This window comes from Ammospiza caudacuta, chromosome 11 (assembly GCF_027887145.1).
Source record: "Ammospiza caudacuta isolate bAmmCau1 chromosome 11, bAmmCau1.pri, whole genome shotgun sequence".
Lineage (NCBI taxonomy): Eukaryota > Metazoa > Chordata > Aves > Passeriformes > Passerellidae > Ammospiza > Ammospiza caudacuta.
Genome location: NC_080603.1, coordinates 17540112 through 17563667, shown reverse-complemented (window position 1 = coordinate 17563667; position 23556 = coordinate 17540112). Strand labels below are relative to the sequence as shown.

At 42.7% G+C, this 23556-nt stretch overlaps 1 protein-coding gene across 1 annotated transcript in view; it reads left to right on the top strand.

The window, feature by feature from the left end:
* Positions 1 to 23556, top strand: part of LPP (LIM domain containing preferred translocation partner in lipoma) — a 254599-nt gene that overhangs the window by 184926 nt on the left and 46117 nt on the right. The window contains exon 7 of the mRNA XM_058812127.1: positions 44 to 167. Coding sequence (XP_058668110.1) covers positions 44 to 167 — 124 coding nt within the window. The remainder of the gene's footprint in view (positions 1 to 43; positions 168 to 23556) is intronic.

Genomic DNA, 23556 nt, shown 5'->3' with positions numbered 1-23556 from the left:
GCTTTTATACCACATCACAGGCTGTTCTTTTTTTTCTTTTCAGAGTGGGTATCCAAGCTCTGGACCTACATCAAGCACTCCTGCCTTCAGGCCTGAGGATGAGCTGGAACATCTGACCAAGAAAATGCTGTATGACATGGAGAATCCTCCGTCTGATGAGTACTTTGGTGAGCCATGTCACAAGTGTTCGTGGTCCTCTTCTGTATTTACTGGGTTCAGTAATGGGAGGCCTGACAACTGCACTGGTAATGTAGTGACACTCGTTTTGATGGATGTGCTTTCCATGCTTGGGCTGGAAGTGTAATCATCCATAGGAATTCCACTGTAATTTCAGCATAAATCTCATGCTCACTCACTGTATGTTTATAGTCTTACTGGATATAAAGTTGAATTTTTCAGTGTCTGGTTCATTTTCACACCATCTGTCCCCAGCTTCCAGGCTACCAGTCTGAATTCAGGTGCAGTCGCTGTCATGCCTGCCTGCCCCATCCCTTCTCATTGCAGCTGCAAAAAAATCTGGCAGTGTAAATGTGTTCTGCTTCCAAGGCATGGATTTTCATTTTCTGTGTGCTGGCACAGATTAAAAGGAAATCCATTTTGAGTCAATCAGGTTGGTTATACATGGGGACCCAGAATTGGGTCCAACAAATACAAGACAAATCTGGACTGATTGGTTCATAACGGTGTCATCTTCCTTACCTGGAAAAAGATATGCATCTAATTTCCTTCTTAAGTGGTGTAGAGTATAATTATCTTAGGCACCTATAGGTGTAGAATTATATCTTGCCTTTACATGAAACGTAGGTGGTAAGACCTCTGAACTCTGCCTTGAAATCAAAGAGTCTTGGGCACTTGATTATGGTGAGATCAATGGATCTGCCTGTGTGCTTTGTTTCTTACAGGCTTGGGCAATAATATTATTATGAAACAAACTGCTGTAGTTTGTAGAGTTAAAGACTGGGGCAGGCCATTCATTTTGTGTTCTTTATATTCCTTTATTTCAACATTTCTTAAAAATTAATTTAGATTGCCCCCAGATCTATTTGCTATAGAGTTTGGTTGGACCGACACATTTCTGGCTTAAAGAAACTTTCATGATCTGGTTTAATCAGAGAGTGGGTGGGACCACAGTTTCACTAACAAGCAAGGATCTTGCAGTGGCAAAAGATCTGATAATATGAGAAGATTAAGATGTTCTCATCAAACAAATATTGCCCTTATAGGTGGGGTTAGTATCAGTCCCAATTCTCTATCAATACCTTTCTGCGTTCTGTGGCTGCACCCTAATAACCAAAATGTCTTCTCTGTAAACACTGATAGTCATCAGAATTGATGATTATCACAGATCTGAGGTGTGAGCATGAATGGCTAACTGAATAGAAAATAGCCAGGGAGCATTTTCTGTGTTTCTGCCTTTGACTTTGTCCATAGCCATTTGGGTTCACTCTCTGATGTTTTAAACATGAAACTACGACCAAATAAACATAACATGTATTTAGTCATTAGCTGGGCAGGAAAGAGAGGGAAACTTTTTTCCTACCCTCTTCAGGCAAATGGCTGAAGCCCTGAAGCATGAGATCTGATTACAGCAATTTTCTTAAAGCAGAACTGTGTGGCAGGAGTTGGTTGATGGACCAAAGCCCATTCCGTTTTCCTTTTTGCCCAAGAAAGTAGGCAGATAAACAAAGAAGATTCGCTGGCTCAAGGTCAGAAAGAACCTTGCCATTATACTGCCTAATGTCCTCCTCTCAGTTTCTCCCAGGAACATGATTGAATCATGACTTAAAAAAAAAAAAAAAGATCTAATCTTATCTTAAAAACTTCAAGCAATGGTGAGTCAACCACCTACCCTGATAAGCTGTTCTAGTGATTAATTTTCCTCACAGCTCGAAAATTGCTTCCTGAAGTGAAGTTTTAGTTTTGTTTACCACTTGTATTTATGAAGCTGCAAAGCTCAGATTTTGCAGACTAATATTGTATGACTAAGATTGCTCTGCTCTGTTCAAGAGGGTGGTACATCAAAGTTTCTTCATCCAAAAGGGATGCATAGCTGAAAGAGTGGGAACATAAAGTCTCTCAGGTCATCAATTTGGCTATCAGATCAGACCAATGTCAGACCAATGCCATGCCATTAGCTCTTAATTCAGCAGGAGATGAGAAAATGGAAAGGAGGCTTCAGAGCACTGAGAAGTTTTGCCAGTGTTATTCATATAAACAGTAGCATAATCAAAGGTGGAATAATCATGCATGATGCATGGTGGAGAAAACAAACAACCTTAGTCCTACTCTGGGCAAGTCATGTGTAATTACCAACCACACCTGATTGATCTTCTGTGTGCCACTGAAGTTCATCTCTGAGGTGATGTCCAGCCTTGGCATTCCTGATGTGCCAAAGAACTATGTCTTGGGCTGGACATCTCCTCAGCTCCCTAGCATGCTGTGCCCCATACAGTCTTCTAGGAGCATTTCTATCTAACAAAACACAGAATGCTAGGGCACTGCTTCATATGCTTAGGTACAGTTGATGCCTGAAGAGGCTGACCTGGAACAGAGGCTAGACAGAGTTAAAGGAATAAAGTAGGTGTTTATTAAAAAGCCTTCAAAGGATACACCTTGGGCAGTACCGCCCAAGATGGACCCAAGATGGATGCAAGATGGATGACCAGTCACAAGTTTTCACACTTTTATAAGTTTTGGTTCATTTACATATTGAGGTCAATTGTCCAATTAAAGCTTCAGGTTATGAAGTCCCATCCTCCCAGATTGCTCTCCTCAATTCACTGTTCTTTATACTTCTTGACAGCAGTGTCCTTGGTTCTCAGGCTGGGAAAGAATTTTTTTGTCTGTAAACTGTGAAGGGAACTTGCTAACACTTAATATAAAGTTCAGAGTCACACACTAGGGCAGCACAGAATCGAAAAAATATGCAAGCTGAAACTTAAGGCATTAGTGAAAGAGGTAGGCTGCCCTCATCTTCCTAGCTTTGCTCCAACCCAGGCTCCTCCCTGGGTCTCTGGATTCACAGTGGATGAAGCTCTCTGATATGGCAGTGCAGGCCGGGAGTTTTGTACTAATTCTGGCTATGTCAGAACTAAATACTCATCTCTACTTGAGCTGTCAGCCAGTGCCTTCAGTAACTTCATGCTCATGTGGAAAGAGCAAATTAAGTGTGGGAGGGAAAAAGAATCTTTCAACTTTGGTTAACTGTCTCAACCAATATCTCTGCCCTTGTTCTTTAGTTGTTTTGCATGGTAGTGTGGACTGTACAGGATTCATATGGCACATTGATCAAGTAATCCGAAAAAGGACAAATGGGCAGAGACATTGACTCTGATTTGCATTAAATATCTTATGCCTGAGGTCTAAATGCCATGGTAATTGTAGCATACCAGATAGCTGTCAGCTAATCACTTTTATTAGTTTGAATTTAGAAAACTGGATTTCAGCATATTAAAAGTTGGTTAAGAGCAGATAGGTTTTGAATTGAAGAATCTAATTAACCTTGCTAGAAAGCTGCAAGGCGTTATATTAAGTCATGAAAATAATTTGTTGGAATAATTACATTTGAACTGTCAGGCTAGAGAAAGGTCATTTTACTTGGTCTGCCCACACTCTGGGATCTTCTGTGTAACCAACTTCCTTCTGCAAGTTCATTCACTGTATCTCTGGTTTTCAATCAAGCCATCTTGGTTCTGTAGTCAGCAGAATCTGCCCAGAAGTGGGCAGGGTGAAGGTTCCTTGGGAAGGAAGAAGAGTAGTAGTCACTCAAGTTGTCTCTTTGCTGTGGAAATTCTGTCTGGCAGACCCAGTGAGCTGAGCTGAGGAGATGGGCAGCCAGCACTTCCATCCAGCCTGTGCTTACTGCACCTCTCTGCAGCTTCCCAGGTGAAAACCACTGAAAGTGATTTCAGAGTTGGGGGAACGGTTCTAGGCAGGGGTTGCTCACCCAAGCACTCACAGCTGGCAGCAGGGCATGGATCACACTGTCCGCCTGAGAGTGTGGTGGGAGCCAGGAGCAGCATGCTGGAGATGCTTGGAAGCAGCCAGATCACAGCTGGCAGCTTTGTCTTTCCAGGGCTTACTACAGCAGCACAACCAGTTGCTGGGAAATCCTCTAGCTGCCATTGGCAAGGCAATGCTTAAGTATGGAAATATCACTAGGCATAAGAATTTTTTTAAATTCTTATGAATTTTTAGAAGTTAAACGTGCATGTTGGGTATTCTGCCTAACTTTTGTTAAGACCAAACTACTATAATAGGTCTAAGCACCCTAATCCTTGGTGTATGTCCCCTCCAACCCCCTTGCAGATTCTGGAGTAACTTGTGGAGTGACTACTCCTGGGAAGTCCTTGGCATATCAGCAAATTAAAGTCTTTTGAATCTAAGCTGCTCTTCCTTCTTTACTGATGATTAAGTTGCTGATCTGTGGTAGTTGGCTGTCTTTAATCAAATCCCTTTTTATTAGAAAGGACTCCCAAATGTCTTATGCTCTGTGCAGTAGGGATAGTTTCTCCCTATCACAGCCCTCCCTGTTGATAAATGTGCTATTATAGACAAGCATGTCTGATTTGTTTGGAAAAAATAATACCTGGTGGAGTGGAAATTGGGTAAGGTTGAAGGAGGAGAAATGGATACTTATAGGAGATTAAAATGAGACTATCAAAATTGTTTGTTGGCCACCATGGGAAATTACAGCCCTTGATTCTGCATTTTAAAAACCCAACCAAATACATGCACACACAGATCACAACTGTTCTGGACCACTGTTTCAAGTTTTATAGCAAGAAATTACTTCTGGCAGCTTATCAGTCTCTATCACCATGCAGACAGTGCTGATTAAGACTGGAAAAGTGCCATTGGGGCCCCTCATCTCCTGTTGCCTTCTGGACTATGTCCCAGCTGAGTCACTCCCCACAGCAGTTTGCCTGACTGGTGGGAAGAAACTCTCACTGGTATTTTACCATAAATGCTCAGAGCTACCAAAGGAACCACCAGTTTCACGTATTGGATAATGTAGCAGTCTCCTTTTGTAGTTCCAGCATGCTGTAGGGATGCATGGGGAGAAGAGAGATGCCAAAATCACCCTGTGGGAAATATTCAGTTTGTGCAGTAAAGGAATCATGATTTAAGTTTGAGCTGATAATTCAGGAGATATAGGTTTTTATGTGCATTTTCTGTGTACCCTGGCTTTGACAATGGGAGAGATGGTACAGAATTGGGTTGAAGAACAAGGCCAAGAAACAGGAGGCTTGACTGTCTTTTCTGCTTCTCATCTTGACATCTTGACCTGTGGCAGATTGTTTTACTTTTCAAACTTAATTTTTTCCTTTTTCACTGAATTTTCTGGAGATGATTAGCAGCAGCAGTCATATGTGCATCCCCCAATGAGAAGCCTTCATCTCCAATGGTTCGAGATGTCATTTTACAGTTAAAATTAAAGAATGATAAGTGACGCCAGTATTGAATCTGCCAAGGCTCTGCCAACCTTTCCCATCACTGGCCTTGCATCTCTATTTGGTTTCCATTCATAAGCTAAAATTCCTTCAATAGGACAAGAGACCTGGTATCCAAACAGTGTTGAATGTGTTCCCTAATTTTACTTCTTGAGGACCAGGACATGGGTTAGGAGGTAGCAGTCCAAGTCAGGTATGGGAGCGAGTGTGGTGGAGTTGTAGGAGGTTCAGCTGAGGAGACACACTGGATGGTCCAGGTATGACTTCCTTTGGTTCATGCTGTCTTTGTTTCCTTTGGCATGGCTCTGAGCACTGTACAGTTCTAGGGACTCTAAATTGAACATGGTCCAATTGTCTAAACTGAACTGCATTTCAGTCTTGTTCAGGCATATCAGCAGCCTCTAAAAGGCAGAAGTAGCCACTTGGTTTCATCTGAAGTTTTACCAGAAAAAGAAACTGAAAGTTGTCATATCTTGCCCGTACTCTTAGATCTGTTCTGAAAAGGTTATCATTAAAAGAAGCATATTATTATTACAAGAGCATAATTACACTGTAATTTTGCCATGTAATGTGATGTGTCTTTTGTCTAAAGGCAGGGGTTCTGCTGCAAGATGGTGTCTGTCCTCATTTGAACAACATCTGGGTCAGAAAATAGTAGGTTAGACTTTCAACAACTGATGAGCTGACAGTCATTTTCTGTTACGTAAGCGCTCACAAAAGCAGGAAGAACAGACATATAACGGGGACCCTTTTCTCCATTGTCATTCAAGTAATTTTTTTTATGTTCAAGCCATATTCCAGCGTTTGCACACAGGCTACAAAGCCTGGGAGCAACCTCTGCTCAGGGAGGTCACAGTGCAGCACCATCAACATCCAGCGGCCCTGCTGTGGCCTGCCGCAAAGGGAGCCACCCTCCCTCTGCTCCCCAGGGGCTTTAATTATCTTGGTGAATGGCTTTCAGAGCCTGTTTCTTCAGTCTCACTTCTGTCAGTACTTGCCACCCTCGTCTAGCTTCTTCTCAGGGAGTCCTCTGCCTGCCGGCATCCTTGCACAGCGAGGTAGAGCAAATTTATAAAGGTAATCTCAATGCAACCTAGATGGTGAATTTTAGCCCACAACTGCAAAGTAAGAAGAGAAAAAGAGTAAGCCAGTGAGTGGTTGGAGAGCAAAATATACCACATCTACATACACTTACCTCCAGCCATGAGCAAGGCAAGAGGCTGTGAGCTGGTCAAAGTTGCTTCTCAAGCATTTGAAAGACTGGAAATGGATGCAAAAGTTTGAGTCTTCCTGATGTTGATCCTATCCACATCTTACTCTGTATTAGTTCTGGGAAACATGCTTTATGAAGCTAAGCACCTAGATATTTTTATGCCAGGTATATTAGCCTTATAAAGGCTTGAATGCACATCTTTTAAATGAAGATCCAGCAGATGTAGCAGTCAGGAATCAGAGAAGGTTGCACTTCTGTAAGTCCTGAGCACCTGGTACCCACATGAGCCAGGAGACAAGAGATTTACCTTCTGTTTTCCTCTTTTTATCCACACAAGACTTTGCATCATGAGTGTTTCTGAAGCACAGTCTCTTTAGAGACCACCACTTCTTCACAGATGGGATCTAAATCTTGCATTAAAACCACAGTTACCCTTTATTACTGTAGGTCATAAAATCCCAGCTGGAACAGGTAGCAAGCAGCATGACTTTTTCTGTTTTTAATTCCCTAGTTTAGCTTGAATTGCTGACAGTCAACATAGACATATTCTTACTTTGAAACAGAACTGATTTTTGATGCAGAGGTTATTTCATGGAGAATAAGTTCAGAATTCTGGAGTAGCACTGAATCAAAGGGATTCCCTTGATCACCTGTATGCTGTGAAAGAGAGTTGGGTTTCAGGCCATGAATGAAATTAGGTTTGTCCTGAAAGTTAGTAAATAAAAACTGATAATTTCCTGCTGTCTTCTGAGAAGAATGAAATGTGATAATGAAATTCAGAGATGTGTCTTTCTAAAGTACAGCTGTATTCTACATGATTCTTCAGCATGTTTAAAAATTAACATAGCCATGAAAAAAAAAATTCACGAGGTTGGTGGATACTTCTTTCATTGTGAGAGGGCCCTTGGTGTGCTAGGACCTGTACAGATGGATAGGAAAGCTCATCTTTCAGAAAAACCTTTGAACAGTGATGAGGCTATTAGCCAACCTCCCTATTTAACAGTCCTGCATGGAAATAAACCAAATATTTCTACCTTAATTTGACAATTCAAAGACAATCCAGCTTATTCATTATAAACTTACAAAGTCAAGTAAAGTCTCTGTGGACTGAAAGGGCTGAAAATTTGATAGTGAGCCATCAAGTCTTCAGCTGCAGTTCATTAGTCTGTAGCTGGCTCAGATCATTAAGCAAAAGCAGGACCTACCTGTTGGCTGTTTCCTCCTCCACATGAAATGAACTGGCTGGTCTCTGGGGGTTCTCTCTGGGGATGTCATCACCTGATTAAACTTGTGGCACCTGGAGGCCCCCTTGTTGGGGATCTCCTTGGTGAGGCCGGGAGCAGGAGATGGACTGTTAGTCTAGGACATACAGGATGGAGAAGGTTGGTTCTCCTGTTTTATGGAGATGAGTGATACCAGGAGTTTCCTCCATCTGGGATATCATAAACTCTAAATTCTCATAGTTATTTTGAGAGGGGATGTGTGTATGTGTGTGTTTATGAATGAGTGAGAATGTTTTTCTGGACTGTAATATGATAGGAATAATTTTCACTTCAGATAGGGCTTTGGAGTGTTTAAAGCCTCAAGACATTCTTTTGTCATGACTTGTAGCTAAGTTGTCAAATGAGGCATAGGCATTCAGTTTTGGACCTGGAGTTAGAAACCCTTCCAGCAATGCACTCTTGGATAAATCTTTGTCCCAGTAACATGAAAATAGTTTAATTTCTTTGTTTCAAGTTAGTTGTCTACATGACCTGACAGAAAGGAGCCCTTTCTTTGCTTTTTAAAACTGAACAGCTCACCTGTTCTTTGAAGCTCTGTGGACTAAATTTGCAGTTTGCTCCCATGTTCCACTATGGCTCATTGTGCTGCAGTGGCATCCAAGGCTGTGGTCACACTGTAATATGTGCAAATTAGACATGGAGTAGGAACAGGGTGCATCCCTCAGAGTTCTGAATCTGAAAATATGTCAAGGGCCAGGAAATTACTGTCCCTAATTTACAAGCGAGGGGCTCACTGGAAGAGTTAAGATGACTCACCCAGAGTCATGCTGAGATCCAGTAGTGAAGTGAGAATTGAGCCTAGAATTCCTTCAAGTTCCATGCCTTACCCAAAACTGTGCCGCACTCTTTATTTTATGTGAAAATCAACCAAAATGGACTTGTGAGCCTTGTCTGATAAGAAATCACAGCCAGTCTGAAGGTTCTTCCCAGCATGCTGAGCAGAAACCCTATTTTCCAGGGTTAGTAACAAGGCTATGAAAACAAGAAAGGAGGGAAAATGTGCTCCAGGATCACACTTGATCATTTTAACTGCTGTTAATGTAATGTACCCACTAATGTTAGCACACTTCAGCATTTAGGTAGTTCAAGGCTATTAGGAAAATTGATAATTCACCATAGTAATCTGTTACTTTCCACTCTAGCAACCACTGTTCCACGGAAGTGGGGCACAGTGTGGCATTTGTTATTTCTTCTCATGGCATTTGTCTCATGCTGTCTTTTTTTTTGATAGGGTGGTTTGTCTTTTGCTGGTAGCTTTTGGGGGTATTTTAGTGTCATTAACTCAAAATGAGTTATTTCTAGTGGGGCAAAAGGACAGATTTTATCTGAGAGTGAAATATGTTAAAAAGAAGAATTAAACAGGACTGTCTCATTTGCTGAGTGTTCTCCAGCCTCTTCTCTTCTAATGGAAATGCATCAAAACTGTTTGGTTTTTTATAAGAAATTGCTTTGACTCAGATTCAGTGAGATGAATCATAACCCACTTTCTCATCTGACATGTGAAAAAAAAAATTCCAACTCTGCTGTCAATGTCAGCATAATCAATACAGAATGATTCTCAGTGGTGCAAAGAGGTAGGGGAGGATTAAAAGAATCAAAAGTAGCCAAACTTTCCTGCTGGTTTTAGTAAGCTGCACTGTTTTCATGCTTCCAAATGCACCTTGCTGTTCACCATGTCATGTCATGAACACATGTTTTCATGTCTCTGGCTACAAGCCAAGGTCACAACTGCTGCTCTAGGGTCAGGAGACTGTCATCTCAAACTGGCAGGGAGATCACAAGAAGCCAGCCCTGGCAGACATTTGGGATGCTACAAGCAGCCAAGAGTAAACCTGTTTTGATTTGTGAAACCTGCAGTTGAGATGTCTCCTGCCTGAACTGTGACAGCACAGATTGTGTCAGCTGAGCAGGAGAGAGTGGCAAAGCACCGTGCCTGTCCCATGGCCCTGCGTCAGCCAGCCCCATTGAAGGGAACAGGCAATGTCAATAGCAATGGGATCACTGTGGGTGCAGAGTGGAGCTGGGAGACTGCACCTGATACCTTGTCACCAGCTTTCATTTAGCAACTTGCTCATTTGCCTTTTTTTTTCTTTTTTTTCCTTGTGTGTCTGCCAAGACATGCACAGAGATGTTGAAATAATTACTTCTCTAAGTGTGAGCTAAGAGCCAAACCTCTGAAAAACTGTGTTCACAGCACCAGGGTCAAAAGGGGACAGCACAGGTAGTGACATGAGTTCTGACAGTTGACAAATGCATCTCCCCATTGAACACAAGTGGTTAAGTAAAACACTTTGACAATAGCAGACCCCTTTGTTGAGAGTTTAGAGATATGGGTGCAACCATCTTCCACAGCCTAAGGTACTGTCCACTGCTAAGGACAGACAGCTGGATGTGGGATGTGAATTATTCTGTTTTGTAGATTCTTTCAAATCACTATCCCAGCCATGCTAAGTTGTCTGTTTAAAGCTGTGAATCGGGCTGTGTTCAGTTAGCAGCAGTGTTGGACTTTAATATACAATTTCCTCAACAAATTCTGGTTCCAGACAATATCTTGAGAGGTTAATAACTTACTATCTGCTCAGTACATGTTCTGATTCTGTCTGTACTGTCAGGGGCAGGCTGGGCAGGTAATGTGCTGCATTCTTTGTGAGTGCAGGTTGAAAGAAGGGGGGTTTTTGTGGGGGTTTTAGTTGCTTTTGTTGTCATTTAAAATTACACTTGGAAAAAACCCCAGCTTTTCAAATGTCTCTATTTCCTCACTATGTGCTTGCTGTGAAAGACAAGTGAATTCAGCATGTGACTGTCAAAAAAACTGCAGAAAGCCTGAAGCCTTTTACCTTGAGTTTTCACTTGTGTTGATGAATGGCTGGGACATGACAATATTGACTTTCTACTCTTTTTAGTGCAGAGTTTGTGATCACATGAGCTAAGGAATTGTGTCTGGCTGAGCTGGAGGGAGACATTTAGAAAGGACTCTAATGTGGGTCCTTTATGCTGTGCAGAAGACTGTCATATGAAGCCAGCTCTTCTGGACAGGAAAGTCCTAGCGAACGTCACTGCCAACGTGGAGCTAATTCTGGGCATGTGTTCTTGTTGTCATCTCCACGAGCTGTGCAGCTGCTTCTCATTTCTGTCCCGTGGCTGGAATGAGTGAGAATCTTAAAATGTATAAATAAATATGTGTGTGTGTACACACATATATATAGGGCAGGATACTACCTGGAGTCTGATTCTAATGGCCTTCCTTTCTTTCCCATTCTCCATCTTGACATCTCACATCAAACTGATCCAGTTTTTGATGCCTACATGGGTCATGTGAAGTGTGATTCTCTCCACACTGGCAAATCTGATGTGTGTTGTTTAGAGGAGGGAGGAAGGTAAGGTGGAAGAACAGGACTGGGGAAGGTATGGCTACAATAAGAGTGGATGTTTGAGTGGGACATTTTAAAATACTCCATCTTTTATCTGTACATGCCTAAAACCATTGCCTTCTTCTAAAGATAAAATGGCAAAGCACAGGGTTCAGTGTGCTGTGCTTGTGTAGTTCCATTAGGCCACTACTAATGGATGCTAAGACCACTATAACTTAATATTCTGTGTATACTCAATTTCCATGCATGGCAACAAAAAGAGGAGGGGAGTGAAAAACGGAGCTTGCCCATGGTCAGATTTATTTCTGCTGTTTCTTCACAGGCAGAATTCAGAAAGTGAAGGAAGTGGAGAATGTGCACTGCAGATGTGCACAGCTGCTGCATTGCCATCTCCATGGCATCCCTCTGTCAGAAAGGTGGCTGAGGAGAGCCACAAGGTCTGTGTCAGTTACATGGCCAGCTCCTAGTGAAAGCTTGTTATTTGAACCCTTTCAGTCTCTTTCTGCCCTGCTGGCTCTAAACTGAGTGAGGAATAGAAGCTGTTCTGTTCACTCACACAGGGAAGAGTCACATACTTTCTTGAGGGCTTAGGCAGAAAACCACACCGATAATGCACATTTTAGGAGCTTCAGCAGGAGGGTCAAAGACAGGCTTTGGAAAAGAGGCCACCCCAGACTTAGGCCAGAGGGACATTGCTGCTCTGGGGTTGGAGATCTGTGCCCTGTAAAGGTGAGTAAAGGATTTTTGTTTATAAGGCCCATTGATTCAAGTGTGTCTTGGTCTTTTAAACAAAAACAATGCTTCACAGAAAGCCAATTAGTCTTAGGATCTCAGTGGGTTTTCTGTTATTTCTTTGCTCTGATTACAGCAGGACAATGGGTGAGGAGCAATAACTAAGCTGTTTCAAGTCTACAGACTCTGCTTCCTTCTATTTTGTACAAGGTGTGCACACACAGTCTTCCTGTCTGTCTACTGCCTTTGTGGCACAACTTTCAGGGAAGAACAGGTGGGTGACCTGTGGCCTTGAGTCCCATGTAAGTGACAGAAGTCATGGTACTATGAGTAACACCTGTTAGGTAGCAAGTAGGAATGGTGTGCATCCAGCAAATGTCTGATTACAAGAGCCGTTCTGGCCTAGGGAAATTGCAGAACAATTTGTTCAGAAGAACAAACATTTCACAGGATGGTGTTTCTAGAGCATGGTCTAATTGTGGCATATTGTGGCTCACATCTCAGTAGGTTGAGAAGATGATGCTGCAACTGACATCAGCTTGGCTAGAGTAAAATCAGTCTGGCTGAATAAATCCTGTGTAAACTCTTAGGACATCAGTGTGTGCAGTAGCTTCATTCTTGTGCTCTTGGGACAGGGGAGAACAGAACAATATACAGCACAAATAAGACTGAACAATGAGATATTAATATTGTTTCCCCATGGCAATTTACTAATTTCGTGTCGCTCTTAGTTGGGAATATTGCATGACCCTTAATACCTCAGACAGGGCTCATTTGCATGAATAGGAGCTCATAAAACTTTAGTCTGTGATTTCCAAAATGCCAGTCTCTCTCTTTTTTGCTATGGTGGGGCTCCTTTGACTTTCTCATGAAGCAACACTGAACTCAGACTGTGTTGTAGGTGTTCTGATGTTTGGATGTGGATCTGAAGCTTATCACAAACTCTTCTGGAGTCATCTGGTCTAGAACATGGTTGTAGACTTCCTACAAGCTACATAATGCATTTTCTTTTGTAGGTCCTCATCTGTGCAGGGATGCTTAGAACAATGGAAAACAATGAAAACAATTTCTGAAATGTTTGAAGTCCCAAAAGGCTCTTTTTTGAAGGCTTTTGTAAGTTGTAGCTTTCCACTGGGACAAAAGTCTCCCACACTTTTTCCTATGCTGGGGTGGAAATAATAGCTTCTCTGACTTACCCATTACATCTGACTTAGTCAACGTAATAAAGCTGCATTGTATTATGTGAAAGTGGAAACCAACTGACTTAGACCAGTATTGGCTTTCTGGGCTTGGTCATACAAATTCAAAAGACATCGACTAAGACATCAGCTAAAATCAGGCTTGGTATAAACTGTCCCTACATTTATGTCAGATCTAAATTTGGAGGTCTAGTGGATTTCAAATTATTCCATTATCACATGTAAACAAGTCCATCAGTTTTCCCTACTGTCACACCAAAGAGTTTAATGAGGATTAGATACCCTTACTGGTTTCACAGTGAACTCCCATGAATGTAGGAATACCAGCACCCTGAAAGTTCAGAGCACGGTGATTTGCCAACTTTGCTCATACAGAGTTGCCGTCACCGGTACGGCATGTTCAGGACGTTTTCCAGCACCAAGTTTTTGGCAAACACTTACAGTCCCTGATGATGATGATGGCCTTTTCTGCTCAAGGGCATTGGGCTGGCAGAACTCATCATGAGCTCTGGATATCAAATCAGTCCTTTCCGATTGGTTCAGCCATGGGAGGGATGAGGAAAAAGTTTTACGGTTTCAGTTTCCTTTGGCACAAAATTTTCAGGTCATGAATTGTGTGAATAATTCAGGAGACAGGGATTGGTGCCCTTAGCATGGAAGCCAATTCAGGAAGACTCTTCCATCTTAGTAGTACTAAGATGAGTGATGATTGATGAATAGTACTTTGAGCACGCCTTTGTAGATGCCGGTCAACATCAGAGCCTCCTCACAGAGATCTTAAGGTGAAATGTCAGGACAGTCTTTAATCATGATAAATGGATCAGTACCCACAATTCCCTTGTCTCCTACTGTTAGTCAACAGGCCCTAGGGTCAAAGCCACCACTGCAAACAGGTCAGACTTAATGCCACTAAAGAGCTTGGTTTTATGGTGTGAGGTTTTTTTTTAGCTTATTATTTTTTAAGCCTTGCTAATTTTGAGTCAAAAGCTGTAGGATGTGTGAGAGTGACACATGCAATTGTGCAGATGGATTTCCACATATTTTCTTTAAATAAAATAATAATTGTTATAAATATGTATCTCATATTTTGCACTAATTCACTTGTAGTGGAGGCCAAGCAGGAAAACTTTGATATCCTTATGTATCAAGCTTTGAGAATGTGGCAATCAGGTGAGCATAATGATCTGTGGATACTTGATATGACTGCTCCATCATGGACTCCAGATGAAGCATGTGCCACTGGGAGGTTATTCTCAAATTAGAGAGTTATCAGTATTTCCATCTACCCTGATCTACCCTGGCCAGTAAAAGCAGGTCCCATGACCCAAAGGAGGAGCAGAATTATAGTTATTGCTTAATCATATCAGTCTAGTAAATACGGTGTCAAGTGTCAGCAACATCAAATAACATTGTAAAAGGACTTTTGCTTTCAATACTAATGTCACATTTTAATATTATGTGTGGGCATTCTAAGTAGGAACAAATATTGAATATCTCCTGCAGAATCAGAGTGCTTCTCCTTCCCAGGTTGTAAAGTTCCTGTTTCTTGTCCAAGAGAGTAAACAAATATTGGACCTTGTACCTGGTTGGAAAGGTCTCCAATTTTGGGATGAAGAAGGAAACCTCTGTCTAGTAGGTTGCTTTAATAAAAAAAATTAAAAAAACCAAAAAACAACCAACATTACTTGATTCCAGCTACTGAGAAATTTGGAGCAATGGAATTCATTGCAAGGAACTGTGGATGCTCAGCATACAGGTGAGGTGGTTTCCAGTGCCTGAGGGATGTGATTTATGGCAGGGTTGCTGTCAACACACAGACAGCACATGTTTCAATACAGCAAGGAAGCTTTGGGCTGGTGCCGGATTGTGAAAGGCAGGGTTTTTGAAAAACCTGAAATAAATGAGGTGCTGGTTGAAATTTGGTGTGACATCTTCTAATGCAGCCAGGCACCTTTGAAAACCTCAGACCTTAATATTGCTGGGCCTATGAGAGCTGCCATTTGTTCAGGACGCTACTCTTTGTCTGATCCAGCCTTTCTTCACTTCTTTTTTTCTTTTTTTTTTCTTTCACTTTTGGCAGTGGGGAGATAGGTTCTCTCCCGTGTTTTGGATTTTGTCAGATGTTTTTCCTCAGGCAAGCATGCAGGAGGCATGCCAGGATGGTAGGCCAGAGCCAATGGCATAGGAAGCATCTCTGACTCAAAACCTTGCCATTACTCAGGCAATTTCATCTTCACCACTGAACAGAGCCTTTGGTAAAAATCAATGCATTCCACCACCTTCCCAGTGATGCCATGAAGCAGAGACAAGCTGTGGAATACCAGTTGGAGCACAGTCAATTCACAGAAGAGTGAATTGAGTCATTCATGCCCAGCCATGGATGTGAGTTTTGGCTGGGCTTGAGTCTGTTTAACACACTGATGGTGCCTATCCTAGGCTTATGAAATAGACTGGCTGGGCAAGGGGACAGAAGTGGTTTGAAGTGCCTTTGTACAACATGGATGCAGTTGGAGATGAAAGTCTTTGGGACAGGGGACATTATTTGCTCTGTGTTTGTCCTGCACGTAACATTACAGAACTGCACCCCATTGCTTGGGCTCCCTGAGCCTGCTTTCCTGCTGGAAATGGCAAACCCAACCACAGTCCTTTGGGAACGTGGTAAAAGACAACTCATATTTTGACCTAGACGTAAAGGCTGCTGTCTGTATCAGTGTGAGTCTTAGCTGGTCCCTTCTGACTGCACTCTCGGTTCAGCTGTGACAGAAAGCTGAGAGCTCAGGAGAATTTAATCTGTGTTTAAGGTGTATTTGCACTGAGCAGCAGCATGAGCCTGTGGACAGCCTGCCACTGATCCTCCCCAGCTGGAGGAAGGGCTGGGAGAGGCTGCATGAAGCATTGCACAGTGAGCACCAAGCCTGTGAGGAGAGCAGCTCCTCTGGCCTCCAGCTCTGCTCTGTGTTACAGCCATCACTTACGGACAGGATCCGGTGCAGCAGCCCCTGCACTCACCCTCCCCTGCTCTAGCAGCAAGGCTGCTCTCCTGAGCCAGGGAGGGAGCAGGCTGGGACAGCACGCTGGGAGAGACACCTTCCAAAGGACCCAGATGGGCCAGGCAGAGCTGCCCCACGTAGCTGCTGTCCGAGGCTGCTGCCACTGGCACCCCTGTAATGACCAGGTATTTTTTTGTGGCCTTCCAAAACAGGATCCTGAAATTTGGTGCAGCATGACAGAACAAGCTCAGTGGGTCACGGGATAGCTCAGGAAATGCCCCCCTGCCAGTGGCCCCTGATGAGGGTGGGAGGAAGAGTGATTCCAGCCTGGTATCCTGCCTTCCTTTTCCTACAGGAGATTTATACAAGCATGGTTGGCTCACTCTGTGTGCCATCATGTAATTGGTGATTTCACTGTCCAGGGTTTATCATGCAATATGGCTTTGCAAGTGCAAAGGGAGTGGCTCAGTGTTGGGATCACCAAAATTTGTCCGATCTACAGCTCAGCCAGCAACTGTTCCCCTTTGCTGTGTTTTCCCATTCCTAGGAGGGGTAAACACCCACAAAATCAGCTTTGGGATGAATTGCCCACAGAGAGGTTTCCTGACAGCCCTGTTAGGACTTGGCTGGTGGCCTCACCTTCACCAGAGCTTTAGCAGAGAGCTGCTGAGGTTGTTCCCTGGATGCCATATAGTGGTAACATCTCACTAAAAAATAAGATTTCGGCATTAGTGATGTGTTCCAAGGAAAAGAGTAATTTTTGGTTTAGAAAGTCTTAATTTTCCTGTGAAAGTAGAATAAAATAAGAGGTTTCTCAGCTTTTGAAAAAATGGAAAAGGCCCACTTTCTTACAGCCTTTATAATTTTTGCCTGACTTTTTTTTTAAAAGATGTTTTTATGTGTGTTACTTTTTGAACTTACTACATGCAATCAGAGAGGAGTAATGGCACAGGAATGTGGGGGACTTCTTTGAAAGCATGCGTTTTAAATTTTATTTTCTTTTACCAAATGAAATTTTTGCACTCCTGAGTTAAGCATTTGTTGACTGGGTTGGTTTTTTGTGGGTTTTTTTTTTTTGTTTTTTTTTTTTTTTTTTTTTGGTACAAATTGTTTTTTTGAAAGTCTTGCCTCCAAACACGAATAATTATGAAATGTTACTTCTTTCAATCCAACTCTACACCTGCAGCATAAAGTGGCTTCTTCCCCATAGCCATGCCCGGCTCAGCCCGTGCTGGGAGCGGTGGGGAGGGAAGCAGGGAGTGCCCGGCACACAGCGGGGCCGTGTTTGCTGCCGGAGAGCCCGGGAGAGGCAGGGCTGGAGCAGGGATTGCTGCGGCTGCCAGGGACACCCCCGTGCCTGCGCTGACAGCTCCTGCTCTGCTTCCCGAGCCCGTGCACAGCCGCGGCCTCTGTCATCTGGCCGCTTTCATCGGCATTAAAGGAAACATTTCTAAAGGAAATAGAGTACATTTTACTCTCTCCCTTGCATTTCCTTGATCGATTAGCAAAGGGAGGAATGTTTCCTCTCTCCCACTCTTTTTCTCACCCTTTTTTTTTTCTTTTTTCTTTTTTTTTTTTTTTGTCTCCAGATGTAAGCGGGGTTCTATTTCAAGCCGTTCGCACATGGTAAAACACGTGCCAAAAAGTTGACACAATGTAACAACAACAACAGGAGGAAAAAAAGAAAAAAGGCAAAGCGTGCTGCAAAAAAGGTGTCTAGGACCTTAAATATTGTAGAGCATCACTGACCCCCACTGGGCTGGCACACTCACTGCACATCATCCAGCCTGGGACTCACCGGTGTGTGGGGCTCAGGGACACACCAGCCTGCCGGGGGGCATCGTGCAGTCCGTCCTTACAGCTGGTGTCAGCCTGTCTGCTTTCCTTATGGCCATCATGAACGGAGTAAAAAGGCATTGGCTTGGCTTGCTGCGAGGGGCATTGTGGTTGGATGGCAGAAAGGCTCACTGGTGGTATGGTTAGGTACCCACTGAGATTTTTTGACCAAGTGCTTTGTGAAATCTCTGTTGCTGAAGGTTTTTAGGAGCAGGTTAAACAAATATCTATCAAGAATGCTGTAGAGAGAGTTGGTGCTGCCTTCAAAGCACTAAGATCATTTCCAGGTCTTCTCAAGATCCTGTTCAACCTGAATTTTTATATTTTTTGGGGAAAATCAGGAGTGGTCCTCTCCATTTTGTGGCAGTAGTACATTGTGGCTGCTATAATTTCAAGAGGTACCTGTCATTGTAATCTGGTTTATATCAGAAACAAACTAAACTGTCTCTTGTGTCCCAGGATGTTGAGGAGAGGAGGATATAGATGGCTAAAGGATCACCACCACAGATGTTTAAGGAAGCAGAGTCTTTCCTTCTCTGTAAATAAACAGAGGACAGTAGCAGATGCACAGAACTCTGTGTGCTCAGTTGGTATGTGGCTCAGCCAGACTGCCAGAAAGTGATGCCATGGTCCACACAAGGAGCGAATTCCTCCTCCTGGGGAAGGGATTTTAGCAAGACTGGTACTGGGAGCTCCCTCTGAAAGGGAGTTTTTATGCCACAGGCCTTCTTAGCATCAGTTTTTTTCAGAGATGGCCTTATGGTTAAAGAAACCAGACTGTGATTGAGAAAATATGGTTTCAGTTCCTGGCTCCATCATAAACTTCTTGTGTGACCCTTGGAGGGATATTTAACCTGTGTGGGTCTCAAGTTCCCTGCCTGCATGTTGGGTGTCCTAACAGTCCCCTGCCTTTCCTGGGGTGTTGGAAAGTCCTGGAGATCAGCTGGGACAGTAATGTTGTGATGAGCAGCATGAAGAAATGTTTGAGAAGGTAAAGTGTTGGCAGAGTGAGCCTGCACAGTTGCAGTGCATTTGCTCTGTGGTGTGGAATGGGACCTCTGGGGCACACTGAGAATGTGTCAGGTTTTTACAGCCAAGCAAAGTGAGAATATGAAGTTGTATTGTGGTCGGAAGAAAGGGATGCAAACAACACGAGAGTGCAGCTACTGCACAGTGCTGTACAGTACAAATGACAAGTAGGTCACTGCAGGGACCTGTACATCTGGAGTACAAGTGGAACACAGTTAAAGCAGAATAACCAGGACACAGTAATTAAATCATGGCCTTGGATTTAATTTATGAAGTGTTTCAGGCACACATTGTAGCATGAATCTGTGTTTACTGTGAAAGATTGTGTTTTCTGACGTCTACTGAAGAAAAGGGAATTAAGATTGATATGTCTCATGTCCAAAGGCTGTGTAAGACAATTGATGCATACAGCCTGCTACTGTCAAATGGTGACACTTCAAGCTTGGATCCTGGCACAATAAACCATTGCCAAGGGCTTCCCACTCAGTGAAAAGTCTTGAGTTCAAAATCAAGAAAAGTGTAGGTAAGGAAGGCAAGGGTAAGATGAGCTAAATAATATAGTTTTCTACAAAATGTACAAACACCTTTATGTTTCCCTCTGTACCATTATTGCAATGCCCTGAGTGCCAAAATGTCAGAATCACTCTGGGACAAATATGATCAACACATCTGTGTCTAGCATAATCAGTTAGACACATACCTCCCATGCACTGTAGAAGGACATAAACCCTCCCTTGTGGATCAGAGATCCCTCTTCTGTTCCCTTTGGATGCATCAAAGAACCCGGGACCTGTTGGGTACTTCTGAGTTGCAGAAGCTCTGACTAGGATTTGACTTGATTAGGGTATACTAAGTTAAGGTCTGCTATTACACTGTTATCCTAATAATCAATTTCTGCTCCTGCATCCTCTTAAAATGGAGTAATTCTGCCTGTCTGACATAGGTGTCCTGAGGAATCCCATGTGCTCTGGAAATGCTTGAAAACCCTTGGATAAAAGTCACTAGGAAAGAGGAGGGAGAGAGGGGAAAGTCTTTTTACATTGTTGACTTATGGTCAACGTTGTCCTCGAAATGCTGTTTTGTCATCAATATTTCTTCATTAGGAATAATGATTTTTCCACATTTACTGCCAGCTGATTCAAAGCCATCCAAAAGCAGAATGTGTCATGAATCTCTAAAATGCATTCGTTGGCGAACTCTAAACAGAAATGATTAGAAAAATAACACAGCGGAAATACTGGCTGTCTTGAGGATGCTAGGGGAACTTTCAGTGAGATATTCTGTTCAATGTATTTATCTGTTTTCAAAGTGTTCTTGGTACCGTTTTGAAAAGGCAATGTGCTGTATTTTTTTAGGTCTTTCTTGCGTTGTGTATCAGGGCTGCAGTGAGAGCCGGGGAATACACTTAGCTGATCAAGGGAAATTGTGTAATTGATAGGCACTGAGGATATGACCTTGTGGTGTATTCCCACTGTATGGTTAGGTGGGAAACAGTTTTTTCCATCATGCCGAGTTTTTTGAGATATCAATGTCTTTTCCCCATGTTTCAGCAAATGCAGAACCTCCCTACTTTGATACTTTTATCAGAAAATTGTCCCCTATCTCTTCTCTACATAGAATGCATGCTTTGAATTCATGAATTTAAGCCTTTTGTGGAGAGGTTTGCACATTTTCTCTCTGCTTTCTCTGCTCTTGGCATCTGTAGTTGCCTGAATTGTCTGTGTTAGGCACTGTACATCACAATGGTGCTGCCAATGGCTTAATGTCTAAGTAGGTATGACAGAAAAATAATGCTGTAGCCTAGAAAAGGTACTGAAGTCCTTGGATGTGCAAACAGGAGCATCTCAAGCCCCCTGTGTGGAATTACACTGCCTTTATCCTCGGCTCCAATGTGATTGCTATCAGAATATTACTGCCATAAGGATTAGTATGACATGTACCTATTCCATCATCCATCTTCAGTGGTGGATGTTTGTCCCATTTGCTCACATTCTTAATCTGACACTTAAAAGTGATGCGTGTCCCAGATAAGGTTGGACACACTGTGCCTAATTCCTCATCTCCAGATTGTGCCCAGTTTCTGGCCAAATCTTAAGAGCTTTGCTGAGTAACAGCTCAGATTATGGCCTTTCCTGTTCATCTTCACAGTTAAAACCTGCATCCAAGCTCCAGTGACCTTGAATCTCTGCAATATCCTTTTCAAAAAATGCAGTTTCTCTCTATTCATGCTCAACTAGCTGTAGAAATAACTCTCTGGCTTTTAACTTAGGCCAGATAATTTTTACCTCTTAGTCATAGAGTCATAGAACATCCTGAGTCAGAAGGGGCCCACAAGGATCATTGAATCCAACTCCTAAACATCTCTCCTCTGGTTCCATTTCTGCCTCATATCAAACAGAAGCTTCATGTCTTTACCTGCATGACCTGTAATGACCTATTCCCACCCTTCTTTGTCTAGTATTCTCTAGTGACATACCAACTCATCCTTCCCATCTGAAGCTGTCTATGTTCAACCTTCAAGCACTTACATTCTCTTTTGTGTTGTCTTTGTCCTTTCTTCAGAAGCATTCCATTAAACTTCCTTTAAACTCCCTCCGGGTCCTCTTTCAAATCCTTCCTTAACCTTTTCCTTTGCTGTGCTGTCTACAGACTCCTTGTCAACAGTAAAACATTGAGTGCTGAGACCACAGCTTCCCTTGCTGACTGGTTTCATCTGATTGTTTCCTTCTATTTCCTGTCACTACCTAGTTGTTATTGCTTGTATTAGGTTGTGAACTCCTGCAGTTGAGCCATTCTTTGAATTCTGTGTTTTCCCAATATCAAGCAGAATGGATCTATTCTATAATCTGAGCAGACAGGATCTGTGGTGGTATAGGCAAAAACCATATAATACGAGTAATGAGATAACAAGAAGTTAGAACATGGCATCATGTGCCATATGAGCTCCTCTTCTCCTTCCCCCCCTTCCTTCAGATTCACAATATTTCAAATTTTTTTGCACAGCAGAAGACATTAAGTGAGGAGGTTTCAGAATAGAGTATAGCAGCTGATGTATCCTTTCAGCTGCTGAAGTGTTTCTGTGTAATGCACTCACTAACTGTGGCATTTTCAGCAGGGAAGCCTCTGCAGGCACTTCTGTACACGCCCCCAAGGTAAGACCACCATGTGGCAGCCAGGCTGGGCTGAGGGAAGGTCACAGCACGGCCAAGGTTATGAACCTCTTTCATGCAAAAATAGAGAACTCTGGTCTCCCAGGCTTGCTGCCAGCATATCGCCTTCTAGTTTTGCTGAAATGATCTTGAATAGGATCTAAAAAGGGCTGAAGGGGCAAAAGAAGAATGTTGAAATGACATAGTTTCTCATCTTCATGCAGTTTAGTGCTAATTTTGTCCTTTGTCTTTAAGCTGCCTTTTAAATGCTGCTTGTGGAAAGCAAATGGGTCACGTTGTTCCGTGTTTCTACTGTAATACGCTGCCTGCTATTTTTCTCTTAGATTATTTGTGTAATCTTTTTTGTGCAATCTGTTTGTTCTTGAGTCTTGCAAACTTTGCCTTTTGCTACTTCTTTCCCAATAAGCAGTGCAACTTGTTCTGTGTTCACTCATGGGTATTCTGCACACAACGGACTGGGTTATTTGATACAGTGTGAAAATATTAAAATGGGGAACATGTGTGGGCACTTAATTGTGGTGAGCCCAACCACAAATACCTTCGCTGTTGGTAACTGGCACAGAGGAAAAGAAGACCTTTGTTTTGTTTTTATCAGACATAATGATAGATACATTGTTTTTAGTGGGGTTTTTCTGGTTTTCTAAGGAAACGAGGCTTGTGCAATCACACTGCCTGTGTGCATGTGCCTGTCTGCTTGTCAGTTCCTCCTTCACCAACACTTGAAACTAATAGCCATTTTCAACTACATTTGAGTGAGTTGCAGGAGTTGGGAGAAGAGACAGGTTTTTGCAGAAGCCTTGTGAGTTCCCAGATTGCACCAAGGTCTGCAGAAGGTGCAGTCTCCAGTGATTGCATTGCTGCAAACCAGATCGGTTGTATATTTGCCCATGTGCCTTTAAGTGGATCCAGCCACCCAACTGTTGGCTCCCAATTTTGAATATTTTGGCTTATTTGTTTTTACCTTTTGGGTGAGTGAGTCAGTTGGGAGGGTTGCTAGGCACAGAGCTTGTGTTTTGATTCTCACTGGAGTGGCCATGTCTCATGAAAAACAGGGTTTGCCCAAGGCTACAGTGTTATAATTTGCATATAAACTTATAAAAAAGGAAGCTTTCTTTAAGCTTTCCTGTGTGAGAGTTTATAGGAGTATTTCTGTCTGTGTACTTAATAGCAGAAACTGGACTTCTCATAAATGTAGACAGATTAAGTCTGTTGCTGCCTCAGTGGGAATCTTCTGTGGAAAAACCCAGAAAGAGGAAGGAAAGCCTCAGGAAACAAATTTA